The sequence below is a fragment of the Pelodiscus sinensis genome, chromosome 14, assembly GCF_052426305.1.
Source record: "Pelodiscus sinensis isolate ZL-2025 chromosome 14, ASM5242630v1, whole genome shotgun sequence".
In the NCBI taxonomy this organism is placed as follows: domain Eukaryota; kingdom Metazoa; phylum Chordata; order Testudines; family Trionychidae; genus Pelodiscus; species Pelodiscus sinensis.
In genome coordinates, this window is record NC_143065.1 from 38527626 (window position 1) to 38554030 (window position 26405).

General features: G+C 46.2%; 1 protein-coding gene across 3 annotated transcripts in view; it reads right to left on the bottom strand.

Annotated features, from left to right (window-relative positions):
• The window catches only part of ADAMTS17 (ADAM metallopeptidase with thrombospondin type 1 motif 17), a 323015-nt gene that overhangs the window by 131447 nt on the left and 165163 nt on the right, over window positions 1–26405 (bottom strand). For all 3 annotated transcript variants that reach the window (XM_075896952.2, XM_075896951.2, XM_075896953.2), the window contains exons 11-12: window positions 16337–16438; window positions 10516–10661 (exon numbers count right to left, since the gene is read on the bottom strand). In XM_075896952.2, coding sequence (XP_075753067.1) covers window positions 10516–10661; window positions 16337–16438 — 248 coding nt within the window. The remainder of the gene's footprint in view (window positions 1–10515; window positions 10662–16336; window positions 16439–26405) is intronic.

Below are 26405 nucleotides of genomic sequence, written 5' to 3' on the forward strand. Positions count from 1 at the left end.
ATGTGCTTTCACCCTTTGGGGAAGATGAATGCCCACAGCATCACAACAAGTGATAATACATCCACATAGATAGTGGAGTTATCGTGGACAGTTCTCTGAAAACTTGCACACAGTGTGCAGCGGCGGTCAAAAGGCAAATAGGATGCTAGGAATTATTAAGAAAGGGATAGAAAATAAGACACAGAATATCTTACTGCCCCTGTATAAAACTATGGTACGCCCACATATTGAATACTGTGTACAGATGTGGTCTCCTCACCTTAAAAAAGATATTTTGGCCTTGGAAAGGGTTCAGAAAAGGGCAACTAAAATGATTAGGGGTTTGGAATGGGTCCCATATGAGGAGAGGTTAAAGAGACTGGGACTTTTCAGTTTAGAAAAGAGGAGACTGAGGGGGGATATGATAGAGGTCTATAAAATCATGAGTGGTGTGGAGAGGGTGGATGAAGAGAAGTTATTTATTAGTTCCCTAAATAGAAGAACTAGAGGTCATCAAATGAAATTAATGGGGAGCAGGTTTAAAACTAATAAAAGAAAGTTCTTCTTCACACAGCGTGTAGTCAATCTGTGGAACTCCTTGCCAGAGGAGGCTGTGAAGGCTAGGACTATAACGGAGTTGAAAGAGAAGCTAGATAATTTCATGGAGGTTAGGTCCATAAAAGGCTATTAGCCAGGAGATAAAATGGTGTCCTTGGCCTCTGTCAGAGGCTGGAGAGAGATGGCAGGAGACAAATCGCTTGATCACTGTCTTCGGTCCACCCTCTCTGGGGCACCTGGTGCTGGCCACTGTCGGCAGACAGGATACTGGGCTAGATGGACCTTTGGTCTGACCCAGCATGGCCGTTCTTATGTTCTTATAGCCTCCTGATAGTACCGCAATAGAGATCAAAAGGACTCTGCGGATCTTTCCACAAAGAAAATGAAACACTAAGGTGACTTCTTGAACAGTTTGGTCCTGATTCCTGCAGAGAGCTCTGTGGCTTTGAGATAAACCCTGATGAATGGATTGATTAAAGGTGGAACTCTGATAGACCCTTAGGTAAGAATTTAGGGTGTGGAGGAAAAGAGACCTTGTTCTTGAAGAACAATGGTGGCAGGGGGAATTTGCCACCAATGCTCCAATCTCCCCAACCCAAGCCCCTCATGATGGCTACTAAAAAGCCACCTTTATATCCAAATGCTACTAAAAACACACTGCCAGCCATCGGTTGGAATGGAAGTATCATAAGGCAAGAGTACCAGGTTAGGGTTAGAGGATGAAAGGCTGATATTGTAGCTTTAATCAAACTAACTAACTGATAACCCTAATATCTTTAGATCAAACAGATCATCCAGGATGACAGAGTAACACTGGATCAAGCAGGAGGTAGCAACAACAATCCCAACAGAAGAATCTCTTCCATTTCCACAGGCAGGTAGTGCTGATCTCTTTCTACTATTTAACAACACCTGTTCCACTTCCATAGAAGAGGAGGAATCTAACCCCATAAACAATCTAGGAGACACACTCTGAGGTAGACAATTGGTAGGCTGGGGTAAAGGGTAGGACCAGCATCCTACGACAGGAGATGAGGAATGGTTGGGAGCTTAAATAACACTTGGACAACTAGATGAAGCAAGAACGGGTACCAAATTTGTCTCAAACAGACTGACACAATGAGGATAACTCATCACCCTTAGTATCAATGGTGTTGGAGAAACAGACAGAAAAAAACCTTCTATCGAGAGAAAGAAGAAAGGTACCTCCCAAGAATGGTGGCCCAGATCTATTTTTGAGCAGAAAAGAAAACACTTCTTTTTCCTAGAGGTAGCAAGGAGATCCACCGCAGGCAGTCCCCATTTTAGAAAATGTGGGTGTCTAGCTCCCATTCACAACCCTGGCAGAAGTGTCTGCTGAGGACCTCAGCTATGGGTGTTCTGCATTCCTGGGAGGCAGGCCGCTGAAATCTGGATCTGAGGAGCAGTGCACCAATTCCACTGTTTCATGACTTCACAGCTCAGCGTGGGGGATTCTGCTTCCTGATACATAGAGCCTTGTGCAGATACAAATTTCTACCTGCAGATATAGATACTGGTGGGTAGAAATCGGTATTGGCTGATCTGCAGGGCTCTAATCCCAGGAGATGCTGCGGCCAGAGAAGAGGAGCACGGTTGCCACCACCCACAAGAGCCAGGGCCCCTCACCCGCAGCTCCTTCCAACCATGCACCGTACTGCCTCAAGACCCACCAGCAACAGGGCCATATGCCCCAAGGCAAGTGATGTGGTAGCAGCAGTGCTGGAGATAGTATTGCTGCATGGCTGGCAGAAGCTCCTGACATGGGCTGTTGGCTCCTGAAAGTGGTGGCCAATGTTCCCTCTAATCTTTTCCATCCATGTACAGATTTTTTCCATCCATGTGTGGAATAAATGTTATGCGCACTGAGGCATGGGCATGTGCACCACCCATACAAACAAAAAACCTAGCGGTGGGCACTCTGCTAATCAGGAGAGTGGCACTTGCATCTTTTCTGAGTGGCTGCCCAAGCATCCAGCTTACGGGGAACACTGGCCGGTGGCACCATACTACTCTCCTGGGAGCCCTTTTTGAACAGAGGATACGGATTTCTGTCTGTGGAGATCTACAGCCACAGGTAGAAATTTGTGTCTGCGCAGGACTCTATTGATAAAGAACATGGAGAATATGGTGAGGGGTGAAAGCAAGCATTCCCGGCAGCCTTGAATTCCAATGATTGAGGTGAGACTGGTTTCTTGAGTTGACCATCTGCCCTGAGTTGTGAGTGTGTGGAGGTGGGCTCCTCACGCCGACAGTGACTCATCTGTCACTAAGGCTATGTCTAGACTGCAGGCTTCTTTCGAAAGATGCTCTTTCGAAAGAGCATCTTTCGAAAGATCGCGTCTAGACTGCACGCGGATCTTTCGAAAGAAAAATCCGCTTTTTCGAAAGAGAGCACCCAGCGAGTCTGGATGCTCTCTTTCGAAGACGGCCTCTTTACATTGAAGAACGCCTTCTTTCGAAAGAGGAACTTTCGAAGGAAGGCGTTCTTCCTCGTGAAACGAGGTTTACCGCCATCGAAAGAAAAGCCGCGTTCTTTCGAAATAATTTCGAAAGAACGCGGCTTGAGTCTGGACGCAGGGGAAGTTTTTTCGGGAAAAGGCTACTTTTCCCGAAAAAAACCCTGAGTCTGGACACACCCTTAGTGGGCTGGGTGAGAGAAAGAAACATCTGCACAGCTGATCCTTCCACTTGCCTTGCAGAGGAACCCTTACTTGTCTATTGGAGGTGTGTCTGACTGGAGAACCAATCAGTCTCAACCAGCTCTGGAAGCAGCAGAAACATGGCAGCTTGCATCATGGTGGTCAACCTCATGCAGCCCAGGAGTTGAGACAATGCCTTATTGTGGTCCAAGGGCTCCCCTGAACCGCCCGTACCAGAGGTAACAAGATTATGCAGCTATCTAAGAGAAGACAGGCCCTGGCTGTCAATGAGTCCATCTACATCCCTTCTGTACAGGGTTTGGAGCAGACACTTTTTACATTCAGCTGCAGATGCAACTTCTGGAACAGAGAAGGGACATCTGGGTGGAAAATAGCACTGCTTTGCAGGAGTGGCCCGTAAGTAGCCAGCTGTTGCGGTAGGGGAGGACGAAGATCACTTCTTGTAGGAGATAAGCATCCATTCCTGCCAGGACTCTTGAGAACACTGCTGGAGCTGATGAAAGGTTGAAGGGAAGCACTTGGTAGTGGAAATGATCCTGGCCTACAGGGACACGTAGGCATTTCCAATGCAATGGAAAAGGCCTCTGGTAGGCCAATGGCCAAAAACCCAGTCCCTTTCAATATTTTAGCAGAGTCACTATCCTAGACTTTTCAGACTTTACCAATTGGTTTAGAATTCTTAGATCCAAGATTAGCAGCAGTCTGAGTTTCAGCTCCCTGTTTTCCCTTGTCATGACTGGAGGGCCAGGAAGAAGCTGCATGTCTCAGAGACATGCAGCTCTCCCAAGCAACGGACACGCACAGCGTGACTGTCGCTCAGACGTAGAGCCTCTTGGCAGGGAAGGCAGCATCTGAAACCTGTCGAGCCAGGCATGCCCTGCCAGGAAAAAAATAAATGCCCCTGAGGGGGAAGAGTGGAACAAAACAATCCACTGCCCCAGCCCTGCAGGGTCCACTGTGGACAGCGGCAGCTGTAGGTGTTCCTATTTATATAACTCTACAGACTGTCTGAACCACTATGGAATTATTAGAAAAGCCGAGGAAACTCAAGGAAACACACCAGGGCTCTGTCTGAGGCCAAGGTGACTGAGAAGGAAGTGAGGGTGGTTCACCCATACTTCCCTACATGGCCTCTGTATCCGGCATAAGGAAGCAAGAGACCTTGCTAACCGACAATCTCTGATCCTAGGCTTGAGAAGGGCACCCATAAGTAGAGCCCTGTGGAGATACAAAACGTGTATCCGCAGCCGATCTGCAGTCCACACACGATTTGCAAATACCCGCAGATTTGCAGGGCTCTATCCATAGGGACACTACTTGAACATGACTTTGGTTTGCCTCACGGACACCTAAACACCCTCGTCTATTGATTTCAAAGTCCTCTAGATATTTTCCTAACTATCCCTCAATGGATAAAATTTCACCCTTACAATTATAACAGCAGTAGCAAAGGTTGAAGTCAATTTCTTATTTTTGCTTAGCGGATGTACATAAATAGGTGACACCGACCAAATTTCAATCCTAAGCAGCATGGAAGTTTATTCCAAAGGTTTTTCCCTCCCAAACGAGTGAACCTATAGGCACCATGCACTAGGTTGATTAGAAACTATAGGACAGATCCGGTATTTACTTAGGAGAATTGTCACAGTGAAGTTAAATGCTGGCTATAGAACTGGGCCCTGAACTGTCTGCAAGATTGCACCCCCCAAGTTACCTAAGGGTCCCTCCAGTATTCAGATTTGATGCCACCAGGCATTCAACACTACTCGTGAGGTAACAAGTCAATGGTTGTTGATGGCGTTCTGCTCCATGCAGACTGGGACACCTTACTGGAAGGAAAGTTTACAGAAGCATTGTCCCAGCTTTGGGAACTTTAACAGACAAATTTCAGCCAGGATCAAATTTTGACAGTGGTCTTATAAACTCTTGGAAAACAAACATCTCTCCCCCCAATGGTACTGTGACATTTACCAGGACTATGTAGCACTTTAAAGACTAACAAGATGGTTTATTAGGTGATGAGCTTTTGTGGGCCAGACCCACTTCCTCAGATCAAATAGTGGAAGAAAATTGTCACAACCATATATACCAAAGGATACAATAAAAAAAAATGAACACATATGAAAAGGACAAATCAAATTTCAGAACAGAAGAGGGATGGGGGGGAGGTAAATGTGAGCTAATGATATTAGAGGTGATAATTGGGGAAGCTATCTTTGTAATGGGTAAGATAATTAGAGTCTTTATTCAAACTTAAGTGTAAAGTGTTGAATTTAAGCATGAACGACAGTTCAGAGGATTCTCTTTCAAGTGTAGTCTTAAAAGGCCTTTGAAACAGGATGTAGGTAATCAAATCGTTGAGACAATGTCCTTGCTGGTTGAAATGGCAAGAAACTGTTTTTTCTTTGTGATCCTGTCTAATATCTGTTTTGTGGACACTGATCCTTTGGCGAAGTGTCTGAGACGTTTGTCCAATGTACACAGCAGACGGACACTTTCGGCACATGATAGTATAAATTATATTTCTGGATGCTCAGGAATGTGTGTTCTTGATCTTATAACTCACTTGGTTAGGTCAAGTTTTGTCATATGGTTGATGGATTTCCATTCCAAACGGCTAAATGTAGTGCCTTGCATGTAGAATAGTGATAGAAATCACTATGTGACATTTAAGATTCTGTCATCAGAGCAACGGCTTTAACTAGTGTCTGCTTGTTGGTGACAAGTCTGGTCTCCCACAGACAAGTGAAAGGGATCAGATGTGCTGGATTGACTCTGAATTCTTCTGGGAGGACTTGTGTCTGGAGTTTTAAATTCTTTAAACATATACTGGATGCTGCAGACACTCAGCCTTGCTGACTAAAAACACTCAGCCAAGTGTTCCTTCCTGTAGGAATCTCACCTTCACCTTCAGAGTGTAAAAGGTTAACTGGTTACTGGGTTAACAGGCTGTTAAGGCTACTGCTTACCAGTGAACCTGTTAACCGGAGGTCTGGGCTCTGTGGGAGCAGCCCTCCACGCATGGCAAGCTGCCCAGCTGGACCATGGCCTGGACTGGAAGAGCCCCCTGCCTGCGGTGGGCAGGCCAACATGATCCCAGCTGCAGAAGTCCTGGAGCAGTTCCCGCCGTGGGATCCCAGCCCTCCACAATCAACTGGTTAAACCATTAACATTATACTAAGTAACTGGTTAACTTTTTAAATGGGTATTTACATCCCTACTTCACATAAAACATCAGATGCTTTAACTTCCAGCAAATTATATTACATGCGTGTGGGGGAGAGGGGAGGAGTGCGTACATCTGTGAGTTTGTGTGTATATTAGAGATGTAAAATCCCGTTTATTAGCTAATCGGTTAAACGTGAAGTTTTAAGCGGTTAACCAATTAGCAGCAGACTCTCCCTGAAGTCCCCCACCCTGCCATGGACAGGAGCTGCTCCAGATGCCCAGGGCAGCCCCTGCCTGCAGCCCCTGTCTGTGGTGGGACCCACGAGCCAAACCTTTCACATCCTGGGTGGGGAGGGAGGGGATGGGGAGAGAGAGAAGCTTATTAAGCTTACAGCGGCAGAAAGCCAGACACAACTGGACATGTATTTACTGTACTCTTATCAAGAGAAGTTCTGGCTTTAACACATTGTGATCTGGGTTCACAAGGTTCTCAAGGCATCAGCAGGACAAGAAAAGTGAAATTTGAAGTACAATGGAGTTTTACAAAGATGTTTTCAAAAAATATTACTACAGTAACACTGGTCACTAAGCACACAAAAGTCACTTGCAGTCTAATCCAGCAATTCTCAGACTTCATTACACTGAGACCCACGTCTGACAACAAAAGTTACTACATGACCAGTGTTCCTTTAAGCTGTGTGGCCACCCAGGAAAGATTCATATGCCACGCAGTTGATTAGCAGAGCACCCACAGCTAGGTTTTTGTTTCTACTGATGGTGCATGTTCACACATGCCTTTGCACACATAAAATTATTCCACACATGGATAGAAAAGTCCTGCATGTTTGAGAAAGATTAGAAGGAACATTGCACATGACCACAGTGCCTGGTGTCTCTCTAGATTCTGTAATCTAACTCAAGACCAGCATTAGGGAGTATCAAAAAGGGCAATTCCCAAAGACCCACACAAGAGGAGCCTCCACAAAGCTAAGATGCTTGGACTTTGGCTTCAGCCAGGCAGCAGGGAGTTTAATGCCAGATCAGTGATTCCCTTAAAATGAATTTGTGACCCACTTTAAACTAACAGTGTGTGACCAATCTAAATCTAGTCTGGTCTACCAGTATACAGAACAAATGGGTCTTATCTACATACTGTTGGTGAACCAAACGATAAGCAGGTTCTGAAATAAAAATCTGCCTACAGGTTCTGCGCTGCATGCTGTGAACCCATTCTGTTAAATGGCACTGGGTTTGATTTAATAACCTGGAACTGCTTCTGCCTGCCTCTATATAGGGGGCTCACACGCTACAGGAATGGGGCTAGATGGAGCCCAAGTTTGTTAGAGAAATGATTGAGTTTGTTCTTGTTGACATAAGGACTGCAGTACCCGTTTATGTGTAATCCAGAATTCACGTCCTTTATTTATAACTGAGTTATGTTCCATTGGCACATGGGGGACACTGGGGGGTTTCACTGCTTCCAGGATGGGAGGGGGAGGGGGACGACTCGCTGAAATAAACAAAAAAAAATCAGCAGTGATGATATAGGTATCTCCCTCCCTGCTTCTTTGAAAATTATTTTCATGTGTGCTGCTTTTCAGTTTGTGACGATGTAGCCATGACATTTCCACCTCTCCAGGCAGAGTTTGAACAGCCCTTAACTCACAGCCTGGAGAAAGGGAGGGGGCCAACCTGGTTTACAGCTGCTCTGAGCGCTGAAGAGGTCCCAGACACAATTAAGACAGACTTTGGGGCCCATCGAAGTTCCGCCAGCAGGGTCGCCATACGGGCTCTGGGACTGCCATACGGGCTTCCGCGCTGCTTGCTGTGAGCCCATTCTGCAGCATCCTGATTGCCCCCAACACACCTACAACCAGACTTTGGTAGCCAGTCTCATGGGTCTCCTTGCAGTACCTGAACTGGAACCAGGGCTTTTCAGACTCCATTATGCCATTCCGCCCTTTCAGGTGGCATAAAGTGGCTGGAGCAGAGGTAAAGATCCCGCCCGGTCTCCAATTCAGCCTTTATTTTTGACACTCACACCCCTTCATAAGACCTTAAGAACGGCCATACTGGGTCAGACCAAAGGTCCATCTAGCCCAGTATCCTGTCTGCCAACAGTGGCCAGTGCCAGGTGCCCCAGAGGGGGTGGACTGAAGACATGATCAAGCAATTTGTCTCCTGCCATCCCTCTCCAGCCTTTGACAAACAGAGGCACCATTTCTTACTCCCTGGCTAATAGCCTTTTATGGACCTAACCTCCATGAATTTATCTAGCTCTTTTTTAAATTCTGTTATAGTCCTAGCCTTCACAGCCTCCTCTGACAAGGAGTTCCACAGGTTGACTGTGCGCTGTGTGAAGACGACCTTTTTTTTATTAGTTTTAAACCTGCTACCCATTAATTTCATTTGGTGTTCTCTAGTTCTTATATTACAGGAACACACAAAGGCACTGCAAGCTTTGGGCCAGTCAGCAGAACTCTAAAATTAGAATGTGCAGCAACAAAGCCCTACCTTGCACCCAGGAAAGCAACGGATCTAAAAAAATATTGTCGCTCCCCCCCCCCAGCTTAAAGGTCAGCTGGCAAGAATACATATTCCCATATGAAAACAACATTCCTAAAACAAACAAACAGGCACATACACACACACACACACACACACACACACACACACACAAATTAAAATAAATCCCCTAGTCAATAGTTTTGGACAGTGAATAAACCAGATGCAGAACACTATGGGATGCAGCCAGGAATATAAAGTGAGAAAAGACCACATGTGTGTCCCCCGCCAAGAGTGTATAGGAGCAAAAGAATTTAAAAAACAACATGCCATCTTGGAGGCCGTCAACCCTGTAATGTAATGAGCGAGACAATGAATAGGTTTAGGTTTGGTCAGCAGCAGGGGTAAGGAGAGTGTTAAATCAGCTTCAACCGATTACAAAAAAGCCACATTGGGCTCTTGTGGAATGCAAAAGGAGTTGGTAAAATCCAGGCGGGGCTGTACAGAAGTGTAATCACAGCTCAACATCACTTCTCTGAAGCAATTGTCTTGCTCTCCACAATATCAGGTTTCATTAAAAAAAAACAACAAAACAGCCTCTAGCTGTCCTGGTTGTGAAGAAGGCCTCAAACATGAACTAACTGTAAGCGATGCAGAACTGTGTCAGCAAAGTGCTTACAACAGCTACATGAACTGCCCTACTCCTCCCTGCAAGGGATTATGAATCAGATACTCAGCAATGATCATTTAAATGGCACTATTGTTCATCGTTTCATCCAGAGGTCAAAGTAAGTGGGTGCACCCTGGTGGGCAGCTCCGGCAAGAGCTGGCTGAGCTGCGGCAAAAGCCAGCAGGGAGCTATTTCAAGAGCTGGCAGGGACCCGGGTTATAATAGGACAGTCCCTGTAAGAATTCTGAGTTACTTTCACCGCTGGTTTCATCTTTCCTATCATGAGTAAGGAGAGGAAGGTCCCCAGATCTGCACCACCCACCTAGCTGATGGCTCATTCTAGTGCCACAAGTGGCTGGTGTTTAGAGATACCATCGCTTATTTATCTCCCTGGGTGAGAAGCCCAAGGACCAGCCAAGGAGATATCCGAGCCCCAATGAGGGGAGCCAAGCAGGACATACGACATATTACGAATATCTGCGCCTCCCCTAATTTGACTCCTGCGTTGAGAAATCTGGAAGCACTTTGCAAAGGGGGCTAAGTATCACTAGAGCCATTCTGTAGATGGGGGAAAAAACACTTGCTCCTCCCCTCAGCCCACCCAATAGTCACACAGAGCAGAGACCCTGATCTGTGCGCTGATGCTGGGACACCGCCTCAGCCTGTGCATGAATCAAGAGGCCATAGAGTTTCGTTTTCATTCCAAACAGCATCACATTTAATGTTATGTCTGACTTGGGACAACAGGATGTCTGAGACGGGAACCCCCTCAGCCCCGCACATCAAGCTGATTCTTCTGCATCTTGTTTGCTCGGGAAGTCCCACCACCGATTATGCTTGGGTTTTCCTTATTGAGACCCTTGCCATTCATGTGCACTGAGTAACAGCCACTCCTGGTGCCTGCATTTCCCAGCGCACTGCATGTTAAAGCATCGTGAGGAGGAGACGACTTACGGGGGATTGTCGCATTTCCGCTGTCTGAATCGGGCGCCGGTGCCACACGTCCTGCTGCACATGCTCCATTGACTCCACATGCTCCAGTCTCCATCCACGTGCTCCGGAATGGGAGTCTTACTGACGCATTCCCCAGCTCGGCACCACTGAAAACACAAAATGTCAGCACAGCACAGGCTAAGGCCCTGGTCCTGCAGATCCTTGTGCATGGTGTTTACAAGACTATTCCCGAGCATACAGCCAAGCACAGGTGCAACCTCAGGAGGTTGTGGAATCTCCATCACTGGAAATATTTAAGAGCAGGTTGAATAGACCTGATGATCTAGATCGGGGTGGCCAACCTGTGGCTCCAGAGCCACATGTAGCTCTTCAGAAGTTAATATGTGGCTCCTTACATAGGTACCAAATCCAGGGCTGGAGCTACAGGTTCCAATGTTCCACTGGGTCGGCAGGTGTTCACGGTTCAACCCCCAGCTCTGCCCTAGGTTCTGTCCCCCTCCACCCTTTCCCCCTAGGATCCTGCCACTTCCTACCCTTTTCACAGAGCCTGTCAAACCCATGCTCCCCCCCCCCTCCCCCAGTGTCTCCCACTGAGAGAGAGCTGATCACAGTGGGCAGGAGGAAAAGGAGAAGGAGGCATTGACCCGTGGGGCTGTCAGTGGGTGGGATGGGCTGAGAGCGGTGGTGAGGAGGTTGGACACCCTTGACCTAGATGGCGCTCGGTCCCGCCATGAGGGCAGGGGACCGGACATGGTGACTTCTCGAGGTCCCTTCCAGTTCTAGTGTGCTATGATTCTAAGTGTTTGGAGCTTCAGGACTAAGGAAAGCAGGACATGCTTTGATTATGAAGGGGGGGGGGGGGGGGGGGGAGGGGGGGAAAGGGAAGGGAAGGGAAGGGAAGGAAGGAAAATTGAACTTTGTCTTCAATCAACGTAAACCAAAACGGTTAAAAAGGGTCATTAGAGGAGGTTTTGGAACAAATAGAAAAACTTAATATTAACAAATCTCCGGGACCGGATGGCATTCATCCAAGGGTTCTAAAAGAACTCAAATGGGAAATTGCTGAGCTATTATCTGTGGTTTGTAACCTATCCTTTAAATCGGCTTCCGTCCCTAATGACTGGACGGTAGCCAATGTGACACCAATATTTAAAAAAGGCTCTAGAGGCGATCCTGGCAATTACAGACTGGTAAGTCTAACTTCAGTACCGAGCAAATTAGTCAAAACAATAGTAAAGAATAAAATTGTGAAGCATGTAGAAGAACATAATTTGTTGGACAAAAGTCAACATGGTTTCTGTAAAGGGAAATCCTGTTTTACTAATCTGTTAGAGTTCTTTGAAGGGGTTAACAAGCATGCGGATAACTATAAGGGGGATCCAGTAGATATAGTATACTTGGATTTTCAGAAAGCCTTTGACAAGGTCCCTCACCAAAGACTCTTGTGTAAATTACATGGCCATGGGATAAGAGGGAAGGTCCTTTCTTGGATTGAGAACTGGTTAAAAGACAGGAAAAAAAGGGTAGGAATAAATGGTAAATTTTCAGATTGGAGAGGGGTAACTAGTGGTGTACCCCAAGGGTCAGTCCTGGCACCAGTCCTTTTCAACTTATTCATAAATGATCTGGAGAATGGGGTAAGCAGTGAGGTAGTAAAGTTTGCAGATGATACAAAACTGTTTAGGATAGTCAAGACAGAAGCAGACTGTGAGGGACTCCAAGAAGATCTCACCAAACTGAGTGATTGGGCAACAAAATGGCAAATGAAATTTAATGTGGATAAGTGTAAAGTAATGCACATTGGGAAAAATAACCCCAACTATACGTACAGTGTGATGGGGGCTAATTTGGCTACGACAAATCAGGAAAGAGATCTTGGAGTTATCGTGGACAGTTCTCTGAAAACTTCCACACAGTGTGCAGTGGTGGTCAAAAAGGCAAATAGGATGCTAGGAATTATTAGGAAAGGGATAGAAAATAAGACCCAGAATATCTTACTGCCCCTGTATAAAACTATGGTACGCCCACATCTGGAATACTATGTACAGATGTGGTCTCCTCACCTCAAAAAAGATATTTTGGCCTTGGAAAGAGTTCAGAAAAGGACAACTAAAATGATTAGGCATTTGGAACGGGTCCCATATGAGGAGAGGTTAAAGCGACTGGGACTTTTCAGTTTAGAAAAGAGGAGACTGAGGGGGGATATGATAGAGGTCTATAAAATCATGAGTGGTGGAGAGGGCCGATAAAGAAAAGTTATGCATTAGTTCCCTAAATAGAAGAACTAGAGGACACCAAATGAAATTAATGGGTAGCAGGTTTAAAACTAATAAAAGAAAGTTCTTCTTCACACAGTGTGTAGTCAACCTGTGGAACTCCTTGCCAGAGGAGGCTGTGAAGGCTAGGACTATAACAGAGTTTAAAGAGAAGCTAGATAATTTCATGGAGGTTAGGGCCATAAAAGGCTATTAGCCAGGGGATAAAATGGTGTCCCTGGCCTCTGTCTGTCAGAGTCTGGAGAGGGATGGCAGGAGACAAATCGCTTGATCATTGTCTTCGGTCCACCCTCTCTGGGGCACCTGGTGCTGGCCACTGTCGGTAGACAGGATACTGGGCTAGATGGACCTTTGGTCTGACCCAGTACGGCCATTCTTATGTTCTTATGACTGCAGGATGGAGCCCTCTACTGTAACTTGCGCAATAACACACGTATCTACGTAATTCATAGATTAATAAATTACAAGGCAAGAAGGAACCTGGACTCCTTTATAACAGGCCACAGAACAATGATTCTTAACCTATTTCCCATTGTGGGCAGCAGACGCAGATCCCTGTGTGTTATTTGGGCCACGTCCATACACTACATGTACTACCTGTATGGCCCTGTATGGGCTGCAGTTGTACTGACTGGGCTGAAAGTGGCCTGCGGGCTACAGGCTGAGAACCACAGAACTTCCCCCAAATAATTCCTAGAGCACATCTTTCAGAAAAGCATCCTGTCTTACTTTGGAACTTGGCTGTGATGGAGAATCCACCATGGCTAGGAAGGAGCATGGCGGAAAGGGATCTAGGGGTCATAGTGGACCACAAGTTGAATATGAGTCAACAGTGTGATGCTGTTGCAAAAAAAGCAAATATGATTCTAGGTTGTATCAACAGGTGTGTTGTAAGCAAAACTCGTGAAGTCATTCTGCCGCTCTACTCTGCACTAGTTAGGCCTCAGCTGGAGTACTGTGTCCAGTTCTGGGCGCCACATTTCAAGAAAGATGTGGAGAAATTGGAAAGGGTACAGAGAAGAGCGACAAGAATGATTAAAGGTTTAGAGAACATGACCTATGAAGCCAGGCTTCATGAACTGGGCTTGTTTAGTTTGGAAAAAAGAAGATTAAGGGGGGACATGATAGCGGCTTTCAAATATCTAAAAGGGTGTCACAAGGAGGAAGGAGAAAATTTGTTCCTCTTGGTTTCTGAGGACAGGACAAGGAGTAATGGGCTTAAAGTGCAGCAGGGGAGGTTTAGATTGGACATTAGGAAAAAATTCCTAGCTGCCAGGGTGGTCAAATATTGGAATAAATTGCCAAGGGAGGTGGTGGAATCTCCCTCTCTGGAGATATTTAAGAACAGGTTAGATAGACATCTGTCAGGGATGGTGTAGACGGAGCTTGGTCCTGCCTTGAGGGCGGGGGGCTGGACTCGATGACCTCTCAAGGTCCCTTCCAATCCTATGATTCTATGAACTGTTCCAATGGTTCATTAGCCTCATCTGACGTTCAGTCTGAATTTGTCTAGCTTCAACTTCCAGCCCTTGGACCATGTTAGACCTTTCTCTGCTAGACTGAAGAACCCATTATTAAATATTTTCCCTTTACAGACTGCAATTAAGTCATCTCGTAACCTTCTCTTCATTAAGCTAATGAGGCAGAGTTTCTTGAATCAGTATAGGGTAGGATTTGTAATCCTTTAATCAGTCACATAGTTCCTCTCTGAACCCTCTCTTGAATTGTGGACACCAGAAAAGGACACTGTATTTCAGCTGCAATCACACCTGGGCCAGCATCACACTGGGAGCTGATAGATTATTTACCACAACCTCCAATTTTTTCCCTGAGCTAATATTTCCTAGGACACCATCCCCCATTGTGTAAGTATCTGCTACAGTCTTTGTCCCTACACGAATGAATCTACAGTCAGCTGTATTAACATGCATGCTGTTGGCTTGCAACCTGTTTACCAAGACAGCCAGATTCCTCTTTATCTGTGACCTGTCCTCTGTCGTTTACCTCCCTCCAGTTTTTGCGCCACCTGCACACTTTATCAGCTGTAAACAACATTCAGGTACTAGGACTTAATCCACACTCTCTGAAGAAAGCAGGTTCAAAAAACTGCATCCAGACACAACATTTTCATTACAATGATCCCTACTCCACAAGACATCATGATTAGCTGAGCATGAGGGCAATATGTGCTCAGCTGCCCTTCCCTCCACCTTGCTCTCTCCCTCAGCCCAGCTGCTACCAGGAACTTCCTACTAGCTATGCAAGTGGAGAGAGGAGTGCTGAAGTCAGGGAGTTCCCCTGCCCCATATCCCACCTCTGCAGAACAGGAGTCGGGGGGAGGGAGACACACAGCGGAACAGCGCCAGTCTGAAGTATGATGAATGACTGAGATGAGTGCCTGTCTTAAGAGTCAGGGCACTGTTTCTAAGATTTCTCCAGCAGCCAAATCTCTCTCACACACACTCTCCTGCCCCCATACACCTCATCTCTGCAGAGCAGAGGAAGGGAGAGACAGGGAAAACCATCCTGCTCCATTGTCTTAAAGAGACAGCACATGACAGCTCTCAGAAACTTGCCCAATAGCAACCAGCATACAAAATCCGTGTCACACAAACACACTGTCACAAACGCTCTTACACACAGTCTCTCTCGCACACTCTCACACTCTCTTGCCCCTTCTGCTCAAGGCCTTGCCCATTCTAGAGGCTTGGAGCTGGCCCCTGTCAACTCACCAAAATTCACGGAGTGACCCCCCCTAAGAAAATTGTTGCTCACAACTACCCTAAATGAATCTCCCTTAACATACAATATAAGGTGAAATTTCTAGTCTAAAATCTACCAAAAGTAAACACTCTAGTATAGAAGTCAGGTATGTGGAGAATGATGGACAAGCAATTGCTAATATGCGTTTTTATTCATTTTCTATTAACGACTTTCTCCAGTACTCTGAACTATGGAAAGTCCAAATATGTACGAGCCATCTGGTTAAGTCTGCAGGGCCCACTAAACCTAGGAATATTCCTAGGTAGAGGTCTTAAAGAAATAAAATCCTCACTGAGCTACATAACTGCATAATTTTATTGGCGTTACTCCCATCCTTCCTCCTCCTCCCATAAATTGCTGCTTAAGCCTACCTGTTATATTACCTCTCAAGTGTAGGGCCATATTGTGCTTCTCTACATCATACTGAAAAGTAACTTATGCCTCAAAGAGTCCCACTGAAACCAATGGAACTGAAGAGCATCTTACTACACAGGGAGTTACAGATGGTCCTTAGACTGTTAATTCTTCAGGGCAGGAACTATCTTCTCTTCTATATTTGTACCTAGCACAGTGGGGCCTTGATTTCTCTTGGGACCTCCAGAAGCTACAACCATATACACCAAAGAAAAGAAAAATAATGTAATACCATTTAATCCAGCTGTTAATCTAGGAGCATGCACAAATCAGTCAGAACAAAATACGGGCTGATGGATTCATCCTAAAAACATCAGTCCATAAACAGCATCATAAAAAGCAAAACAGCTGTGGAGCACTCGGATTACCTTGTCGGCGCCACATTCTGTGCCATCCAGAGGGGGATCCAGCTTAGTTTTACAAGACGTGTCTCCTTCCACCAAGCACCACAGCCCAGCACACATCAAATGCTGCAATCACAAGGTCAAGAGGGACAGTTATTGCTTCTGGAGTCAGCCGTCACCAGGGGCTATACTGTAAAGCTCATTTGGGCTCTCTAATGGGAGTCCAGGGGCATCGGCTTGGTTTTCAATCAATTATTTCTTAAAGGAGAAACTGATGCAAAACAACAGAGCTGGAAACATGGAAGAGCTCAATGCATGCAGCTGTGTGAAAAGAGAGCACTATTTAAAGACATTTCCTTTCACAGGAATAAAGCAGGTACAATTAATGAGGCATGGACGCTATGCCAGTCAAGCTACATGCATGGATTAGTACAATGGTTTTCAAACGACGGGTCGCGACCCAGTACTGGGTGATGGAATGTCAGGCCCTGGGTCAGGCTGCAAGGGGATCAGGAGATCAGTGGGGGTGCTACGGCAGCTTCCTGCCTCTCCTGGCACCGCAGAATGTGCAGCAGGCCTGGCTCCTAGGTGGGCGGGTGGAGAGTAAGAGCGTGCACAGGGCTGCGTACATCACCCTTGTCCTGAGCACTAGCTCCACACTTCCACTGGCTGGGAACCTGCTGTTGGCTGCTTCCAGGGTTCGGCATGTCCTGCAATGCCAGGAAGATGCCTTAGCCCGCCCCCCCCCCCCCCCTCTGCACCGCTTACCAGGAGCTGCTCCAGATAAATCCCTCCTGTCCCAGTCCTGACCCCCTGTTTCCCCCAAGCCTGAGTCCCTCCTGCAACCCAAAGCTCTCATCCTCGGCCCAAACCTGATGCTCACACTCCAGTCAAATTATGCTGGGTCGCAGGCATCAGCAATTTTCTTCAACTGGGTTATGAAAAAAAAGAGTTTGAAAACCACTTAATTGTTTAACAACATACAAATAAACAGAATATGCTGTATCCCTGACAATCCCCAGTGAGCTTCTACCTCACCAATATTAGCTAGCAATTTCCCAAAGGTTTCATGGCATAAGTGAGTCTCGAGGGAGGAGTTGCATTAAGAGTGTGTGGAGCCTCCTCGTTGTATAGTTTGGAGAGAGCCCTCCATGCGGTATTGGAGAAAGCATGAAGGCTGTGAGAGAGAAATGGGCTATGGATGACAGGGGCAATGCAATAATATACAAAAGGAGAAAAGCAGAGGAACAGAGGTATGAAAGATCACGACGGAAGAAACATCTTGAATGTGATGTGTGGGAGGAAGAGGAGGAACCCAAGAGACGTGAGAGAACTAGGAGGAATGGGCTAGAAAGATACACTACCGTCAGATTTGAAATGCACTCTACCACTACCTGGCTATTACCGGGATACTAATTTTCACCATGCTGTCATGGCAATAAAAGTTTTCTGAATTTGAGAAAAAAAAAATCCAAGAGAGAAATCCAAGATTTTTAGATCTTTCATATTTCTCAAAATATCCACCCTGCTCTTCAACCTATATATAAATGGATGATTCAAATAGGACATTATGTTTAAACAAAAAGAAAAATTAAAATAAATAAGTAAAAGCTGTATTTCTTTCCACTATTGTTCACATTTCAGTGTAATGGTAAAAAGATGAGAAGCTTGGCTCTAGTGCCAGCTGGTCTTTTCAAGATTTATTGCACCTCATTAAATAGTTTAAGTCAACACACTTGAACCATAAGATTCTTCCACAATGTAATGTGTGTGCAGACACATGTCGGTATGCATATATCAAATATGCTTGCACAGCACAGGGTGTGATAAATGGAAGAGAAAAATCCTGGTTTACAGGGTGATGAGGTTGAAAGTACTGAAATAAACTTGGTTATCACAGTGATACAGGTTGAACCTCTCTAGTCCAGTACTCTCTGGTCTGACAATACCCATGATTTTAGTTAGCCAGATGTCCACTTATCATGGGTACTGCCCACAGTCCCATAAAGTTTGTTTACAGCTGTGGTCCCCAACGTGGTGCCCGGTGCCATGGCGCCCGCCAGGGCATTCGTGGGCACCCGCTGACAACCTGGGCCAGCCCCACCCCCGGCACACGGCAGGCGCCGGCCCCTGGGTGCGCGGCGCTCGGGCAGCCCCAGCCCCAGGGCACATGCAGGCGCTCGGGCGGCAGCGCCGGCCCCGGGCCCATGGCACAAGGCGCTTGGGCGGCCCCAGCCCCGGCCCTAGGGCACACGCTGGCGCCGGGTGCAAGGGCATCCCAGTCCCCTAGCGTGCCCCCAGACGAGCGGCCCCGCCCCCGGGTTCCCGGCGCGTGAGTGGCCCCACCTCCCGGGCGCCCGGGAGCCTCTGAAGGTTGGGGACCACTGGTTTACAGCCACTAATCCTGACTCTTCGTGTTCGATGTTATTTAGCTCTAATTTTCATCTAAATGTCGTCTAAGAGACCAGGAAGCAGTGGAAGTGTTGGTAATGCTGCTAGACAATATTGACCTCCTATGCTTCAGCAAATTCTCTGGTTTGGCACCTGTCAGGTCGCAAAGATGCTGGAGTAATGAGGTTTAACCTGTATCTCCATCCCACTTCAACTTCACATTTTCTTCTGGAAATGAGGAGGTTGCATGATTTAAAGCAGAAGAACATACAAGAAAACTCAAGCAGAGCTTGGTAATAATTGTATCTGCCATCGGCAGCACCGAAACACTTGTTAAATAAAAACCAAAGAGGTTTTCATAACATCCATGTCCCCTTGAATGGTCTCCTGTGAAACAGGAGATGGAGTGAAGATTTCTGCTATTTGTACTGAATTATCACTATCACTTTTTCCAAAGCCCTCAAATTATTTTGCAAACATCAATTAGCACTCACAACATCTTATACAGGAACAATGTATTAGCCATATTTTATGAGTACATGAAGGAATGGGAAAATTAAACTCACTGCCAGACGGTATATAGCAAGTCAAGAATATAATTAGGGAATTCCAAATCCCAGTCCCTTTGCTACACAACCCTCTTAGAGTTACACAGGATTAGAACTCAAGTGGATTAGTGGTCCATTTCATTGTCAGAAAGCATCATGAAACCTTTATACCAACTAATGTATTTTCCTTTACATCTAAAAAGCTGTATTGTATTAACATATCTTATTGTATTTGGTTTTTATATGGCACACTGACATCTAGAGAACTGCTAAATTATGAAGATTTATAGGTCACACTTTACATTATGATTTTACTCATCAATGGTTAAAGAAAGGGCTGGTAAATTAATAGATTAGACGTATGTTACAGTCTGTGATGTGAATGGTTATCCAGCTAGCAGCACCCTTACTAGGTGATGCTTACCGGTTACGGTTAACCAGCGGGGGCTGCTCCAGTCTGCCTGTGGTGGGAGCAGGGGCTGCCCCCTCCATTTAATTGGTTAACTGGGTAAGCATAATGTTTTACCAGTTAACTAACTAAATGAGATTACAGGCATTACTTACAGATTATTGTAAGCACAGCACTAGCAGGTATTGTATATGCACTTACAAGCTATGGTTTTAGGCAACCTATTGACCTGCTGGACTTTATAAACGATGCCAATTGATTAATCATTTATTAGAAGATCTATTCATCATTTATCATCCCTTCATAAACAGAACCGAATGTTAAAATACGGCCAACTTTACAAACAAGAATTCACATCCCAACAGGCTCACTCTTCTCCCCTGTGGGCAGGGAGGTTTCTGGGACTGCCAGGCCCAAGTCCCTGGAGGACAAGACAGCTAGCTCAAACAAATGGCAGGTGATGGATTTAAGGATGCAGACACGGGCATCATTTTGACTGGAATAGGCTTTGGCCCTTCTCCTCCGAGCTTGGGTATCTTTCCTGTATGTAAGTGTCTCTCCACAGCACACTCCTTGCAGCACTCGCTGCCCAACCTGCTAGCACAGCAGTGCTGATGGTGAGGCGCTGCTTGGGCAAGTAACAACATGCCTGAACCCTGTGGGTATGTACCCGAATACGGGTCGCTACATAGCCAAGCAGGGCCTGGCCTGTTTTCACTGCTACTTTTAGCACACAGTTGCCAGACTCTTTCCCTGACACAGGGAAAGGCTCCAGTAATGGGGAAAGGCTCTGGCGGGAGAGGCAGAGGGAAAAGGCTCCAGCAGCAGCTGCCACAGCTTTTCCCCACTCCCTCCCCCTGCTAAAGTCTCTCTCTGACACTTGCAACTACATACCGCAGTGTCGATGCAGCCAGATTTTCACTGCGGCGTGTAGCTTACATGCTGATGCAAATAGACTGCAGTGTGGACGTAGCCTTACGCTCACAGATTTGTAAGGCTGGAAGGGATCATTACGTTCATCTAGACTGCAAAACATAGGCCAGAGAATTCCATCCAGTGATTCATGCATGAAGACCATAACTTCTAGTTGAGCTACACTGTATCTTCTGTAAAGACATCCAGTCTTGAGTTTAAAGATTTCGTGTTACGGATAAACTCTTCCAATCATCACGATTAAAATTGTGCTTTATTTCTAGTCTTGCATTTGTCTAGTTTCATTTCCACCCACTGGCTCATACGGTATAAAAATTATACAGAGCTAAAGCCTATCCTTAGGTGTACAACTGTGTACATGGGCAGAGGAAAGAACATAGAAATCAAGTAGCCTTACGTATGATTTGAGTTGCCAGCCAGAATTCACCCAGATCTCACAAAATATGGTAGGCAATAAACAAAGCTAACGTGCCGTTATGTACCTGGAGCTCAAGGGGATGGGTGGATACAGCTAACCTCCAAAACAAGTACGTGTGTATGGGCAGAATTTCCTTCAATGAAGATACAGGTTGAACCTCTTTAGTCCGGCAACATCTGTGGTCCGGCATGATTTTAGTTAGCCAGGTGTCTACTTTTCATGGGTGTGGCCAAGATTCCCACAATCCCGTAAAGTTTGTTTACAGACCCCAGTCCTGGCTCTCAGTGTTCTGTGCTGTTATTTAGCTCTAATTTACTCCTCAATGTCTTCTAAGAGCCCAGAAAGCAGTGGAAGTGTTGGTAATGCTGCTAGACAATATTGACCTCCTATGGTTCGGCAAATTCTCTGGTTCGGCACCAGTCACATGCCAGACAAGAGAGGTTCAATCTGTGCCTAAATATGATCCATGGTTAGAATGGGCACAAATACAACATATACCTACACAGATAAATGCTCTTAAAAAAAATCTCTAACATTAACCTTCCTGAAATTTCACAATTAAGGTATGGACAATAGGATTTTTATAAGAGCCTTATTTCTGAGTCTTAAAAAATAAATACAATTCATACTACAGGAAAGATACAGAAATACTAGTAACTAGATGGCAGCTCTGTCCTCTTGCACCACCATTACAAGTCTTAAAATCTTCTTACTGCCATTCCATGCATCTACTATGCCACAAAGATACCCAAATAAAGATTAAACCAGTAGCTATGGTGTTCTGGCATCTTAATAGTTCATTTCAAAAGTGATCACATACCCTCGTCAGCTAAAATATAGTCCCAAACAAAAAAAAAAAAACATTAAAAAGTTATTAGCGTTCAGTGTTGCTGGGGACTATGAAAATGAGAAGTGGCAGGACTTGACAGAAAGGTTGTTTATATATTTGAGTGGTGATTTAGAGCACAGATTTCTGTACAACAGGCCAAAGTTGCTGTATTTCAATTAAATTGTAAATTCAGCATTTGGCATTAGGCAGTATGTCTGTCTATGATGCACAGTCTCCGCTACACATCTTTGACTAGGAAACAAAGTGGTTGGGAATGTTCCAACATATTTTTTCATTAGAAAATGTCAAATTACCTAAACTGTTCACAGGTAAGGGTTCGTTTTGACCAGTTACCTAAGTAAAAAAAAAAAAATCATAAAATAGTTTTGAAATTGTCAAAAGAGCTTTTCACCAAAACAAAAAGTCATTTTTAGAAAGTTGAAATAAAAATGAAATGTTTCAAAGTGATCAAAATGCAACTTTTTAATTCACCCGTCTGGAAAAAAATGGGTCTGCTCTGGCCAGGTTCGCCGTGAGCGGGGGCTGCTCTGGCCAGGTTGGAGCAGTTCTCCTCGCTGCCCGCATCAGGCAGGAGGCTGCTCCCGCTCCCAAACTGTAACCAGTAAGCATCACCTGGAAGAGGGAGCTGCTTACCAGATGAATGGTTAACCATTCACATCCCTATGTGACACACTGTTAGGAAGCATCAGAGCTGAGGAGGTACTCCAGCCAGAAGCAAATTACATTTCTTATTACAGGTGTCAGAGTGGCACCCCACTGAGACTGGGGCCTTGTTAGGTTAGGTGCTGTTCGTATGAGAGCTCTGTCCCAGCTAAGCTGAAAATGGCTGGATAAGGACAGTATTCTCCTCACTTTACAGATGGGGAATCAGGGTTGGCCCTACCATAAGGCGAACTCAGGCGGTCGCCTCAGGTGCCAGACTGTGGGGGGGAGGGGGGCGCCACCAGGACCCAGAGTGTAGAAAATTGTCTGCTGCTGGTGCATATGTAGGTAGCAGAGCAGCACCATGAGAGGAGAAGAACAGGAAGAAGGTATAATTGAGACCTTTCAAAGTTTTGGCCCAAGCGAGGGGGGCATCATTTGAGCTCCCCGTCTCAGGTGCCAAAATGTTGTGGGCCGGCCCTGTGAGGAATGAAGGCACAGAGGGATTAAATGACTTGCCGAAAGTGACAGAGGGGAAAGTTACGTCCAAATCCCTTGAGTGCCCAGTTCAGGGCTGTAAGCCATAAAACCATCCTTCCTACGCTAACTGAACTTCAAGGTCAGAGTGGAGACTGCTCACAGGACATGCACAGAGAAGGCCTGTACCGAGATATGATTTATGGCTAGGACTGACACAAATACAATATATAATTACATAGATAAATGCTCTGAAAAAGAAATGTGGTTCCTCCCTACTCACACTTGATTCTCCATCTTTTACGTAGCATGGGCCAATTCTGAAAAGACAGGTTACTTGTCTAGGCCACTCCCATTTCAGCACCAAGTATCAACACGCTCAGTACCGGTCAGGAAGCACTCAGAATCTCACAGGATTTGGTCCCTAAGCACATGAAGTAACTGTGATGGTGACACGGTCCATGTGGTTCTTCTTGCCACTCAGAAATAATCCTGTGGGAACTGCTAACCGTTCCGTATTTTCCTGGATTAGGAAAGAAAGGAAGGATCCCATTTTCTAGAGAAGTAATTAGCTCCAGGTGCCTACTGCACACTGGAACCAGCAACCTCTTATTCCTGGCATTAGAGGTAAACACCAACTTGGTCATCACAGAGCAGGGATTATGAAGCACTAAGAAAGAGTAAATCGCCTCAAGGAAGGCGAAGAGAAAACGATGTAACGTACACACAGCTTCTTAAATATATTAGCACTAGAGGATTTTCCTGGTGTTGCTTGGGTTCTTGTGGGGCTTAGAGCAGAGGGTGGGAGGTGAAGGAGTCAGGCCCAGGAGGTCTGGGACTGCCCGCAGCAGCGAAGGCAGCTCTGCTCCGGCACGGAGGCTCCATGGAGCACCCAGGGCCACACTTTCTGGCCAGTGGCTCCTCCTGGGAGAGGGGGGGAAATGAGGCTGCGCTGCCTGGACCCACCTGGTGACTCCTCCTGGAAGGGGGAGGGGGTGAGAGAAACTCCTCTGCAGGGAGAGGGGAGCCGGAGCCATGCTGACTGGCCCCAGCAATGCTCCTGGGAGGACAAGAGCTGCAGCAGTGGGGGGAGGCTGCTGGCTGGCAGGGCTCCCTCTTGCCCCCCGTGGTTGAGGGCTAAGGTGGAGGGAGTTTGGACAGAGAGGCTACTTACATGTGGCCAACAGGTGGCAATATGGAGAGCAGCTGGCTACTCTCTTCCTGGTGTGGCCACCTCCCTGTGGTCACTCAGTAGTATAAGGGTGTGGCTAAACTACATGGCTCCGTCGATGGAGCCATGTAGATTAGGCTGATCGGCAGAGGGAAATGAAGCCAGAGGGAAATGAAGCCGCAATTTAAATAATCGCGGTTTCATTTAAATTTAAATGGCTGCCCCGCTCTGCTGACAAACAGCTGATCAGCTGTTTGTCGGCTCAGCGCGCTAGTCTGGATGCTCCCGCGCCAACCTGAAAGCCCTTTATCGACCTCCCCGTTATGCCTCGTAGGATGAGGTTCACCGGGGAGGTTGATAAAGGGCTTTCATGTCAACAGGGGAGCATCCAGACTGCCCCGATCTGCCGACACACAGCTGATCGGCAGAGCGGAGCAGCCATTTAAATTTAAATGAAGCCGCGATTATTTAAATCGCGGCTTCATTTCCCTTTGCCGAACAAACAAATCTACATGGCTCCATCGACAGAGCAATGTAGTTTAGACGTACCCTAACTGTCCTGCCTTCGCCACCCGTGCTCACTGCCCCCTTTGGTCATAACTGCTTTGCTCTCAAACCCCACCCTTTCCACGTTATGGAAAACAATTAGATTCCAGGCACATCCCATTGTCCTGGCACAACCAACCCCGGCCTTCAAGTCTGGATAAGAGGAAGCTGCCTACCAAATTTGGTGACCCTAGCTCTTATAGTTTAGGAGTTCTTGAACAATCAGATTCACAGAGACAGAAAGACAAACACAAACGCTCTGAAACATACATGCAGGTTCAATGAAGCATCACTGGTCTTGACGTTTCTCACGGGTTTGCCGCTGTGAATTCCAATTAACGCCAATTGGATACAAAACAATGCTGTAATGAGACACTTACTACAGGTTGGACCTCCCTGGTAAAGCACCTTGGGGACCAAACTGGTCCCAAACCAGGGAATTTGCCAGAGCAGGGAACTCAATGCTGACCACTCTGCTGCTAGCCTCCAACCTCCACACCCAGCCACCAGATCTGGCTGCCAGGCTCTGGCCCGCCAGATTCTGGCTCCCAAATCCCCTGCCCTGACCACAGGGCTGCAATCAAGGCAACCAGCCCCACGCTCCTCCACTGAGCTCCAACTCCAGCCACCAGCCCCTGGGCTCTGATCCCAGCTCTGTGGTCTTGCGGCACCATTTTCCCCGTCACTGCTCCAAGTGTGGAGCACCCATGGGGTCCCTGATGATGCCGGACCACAGAGGTTGCCAGATTAGAGACTTCTGGACTACTGAGGTTCAACCTGTACTTACATGGCAATTTACATCTTCAAGGCTCTGTACATACTGTCTCTAAGCCTCTCATAGCTGACAGGTGGGAATTCACCTCCCCATTGTACAGGTGAGAAAACTGGTGCAGAGAAGTCATGTCCCATGTTTTCTATCACAGCTTCTAATTTGGGGTGCCTAATTTCTGCCACTTTGGGACTGGTATTAGGCAGCCACAAGGGTCTGCCTCAAGTTAGACCTGGAGGTGGCTCAACAGCACTAAAAACTACAGTAAAACTCCAATAGTCTGGCATCCAATAGTCCGGCACTCCTGATAGTCCGGCATCAAAATGGTAAGAGCCTAGTGAGTGAGCTTCGGCAAAAAATGAGTCACAAGGTAACAGCGGCAGCAGCTGAACTGAGCAAAAAGGGTAAAAAAGGCTTAAAAAAATAAAACATTACAGTATACTGTATATAGTATGTACAATAAAAAGGGTTAAGAACACTTTATATACAGTATATAATGTATACATATATATATATATATATATATATATATATTTAAAACCATTTTATAGTACCTCCTGATAGTCCGGCATATCTGATAATCTGGCACCACCTAGATAATCCCATAGGTTCCGGATTATCAGAAGTCTACTGTATGTCCTCAATGTCAAAAGCTGGACGCTTAAAAGTAGAAGCACCCAAACCTGGAGGCCACTTTTGAAAATTTAGGCCTAAGTGGGCTGTCAATGGCAAAGGGGGGATAAACACCCTAGTAGCACTCTGAGGTAATTCCACTGAGCTCATATTGAAAAGGGATCAGTGGAAGTTCCAATGTAGGGCATGTGGCGCAAAGATCACAAATGAAAGTTGTTGTTCCAGAGGAAACAAGGGAAGGCTGAGGAAGAGCTGTATATTATCCTCCTCAGCCCCCAGTGATGATAGGTTCTTGCTGAGTTTGTA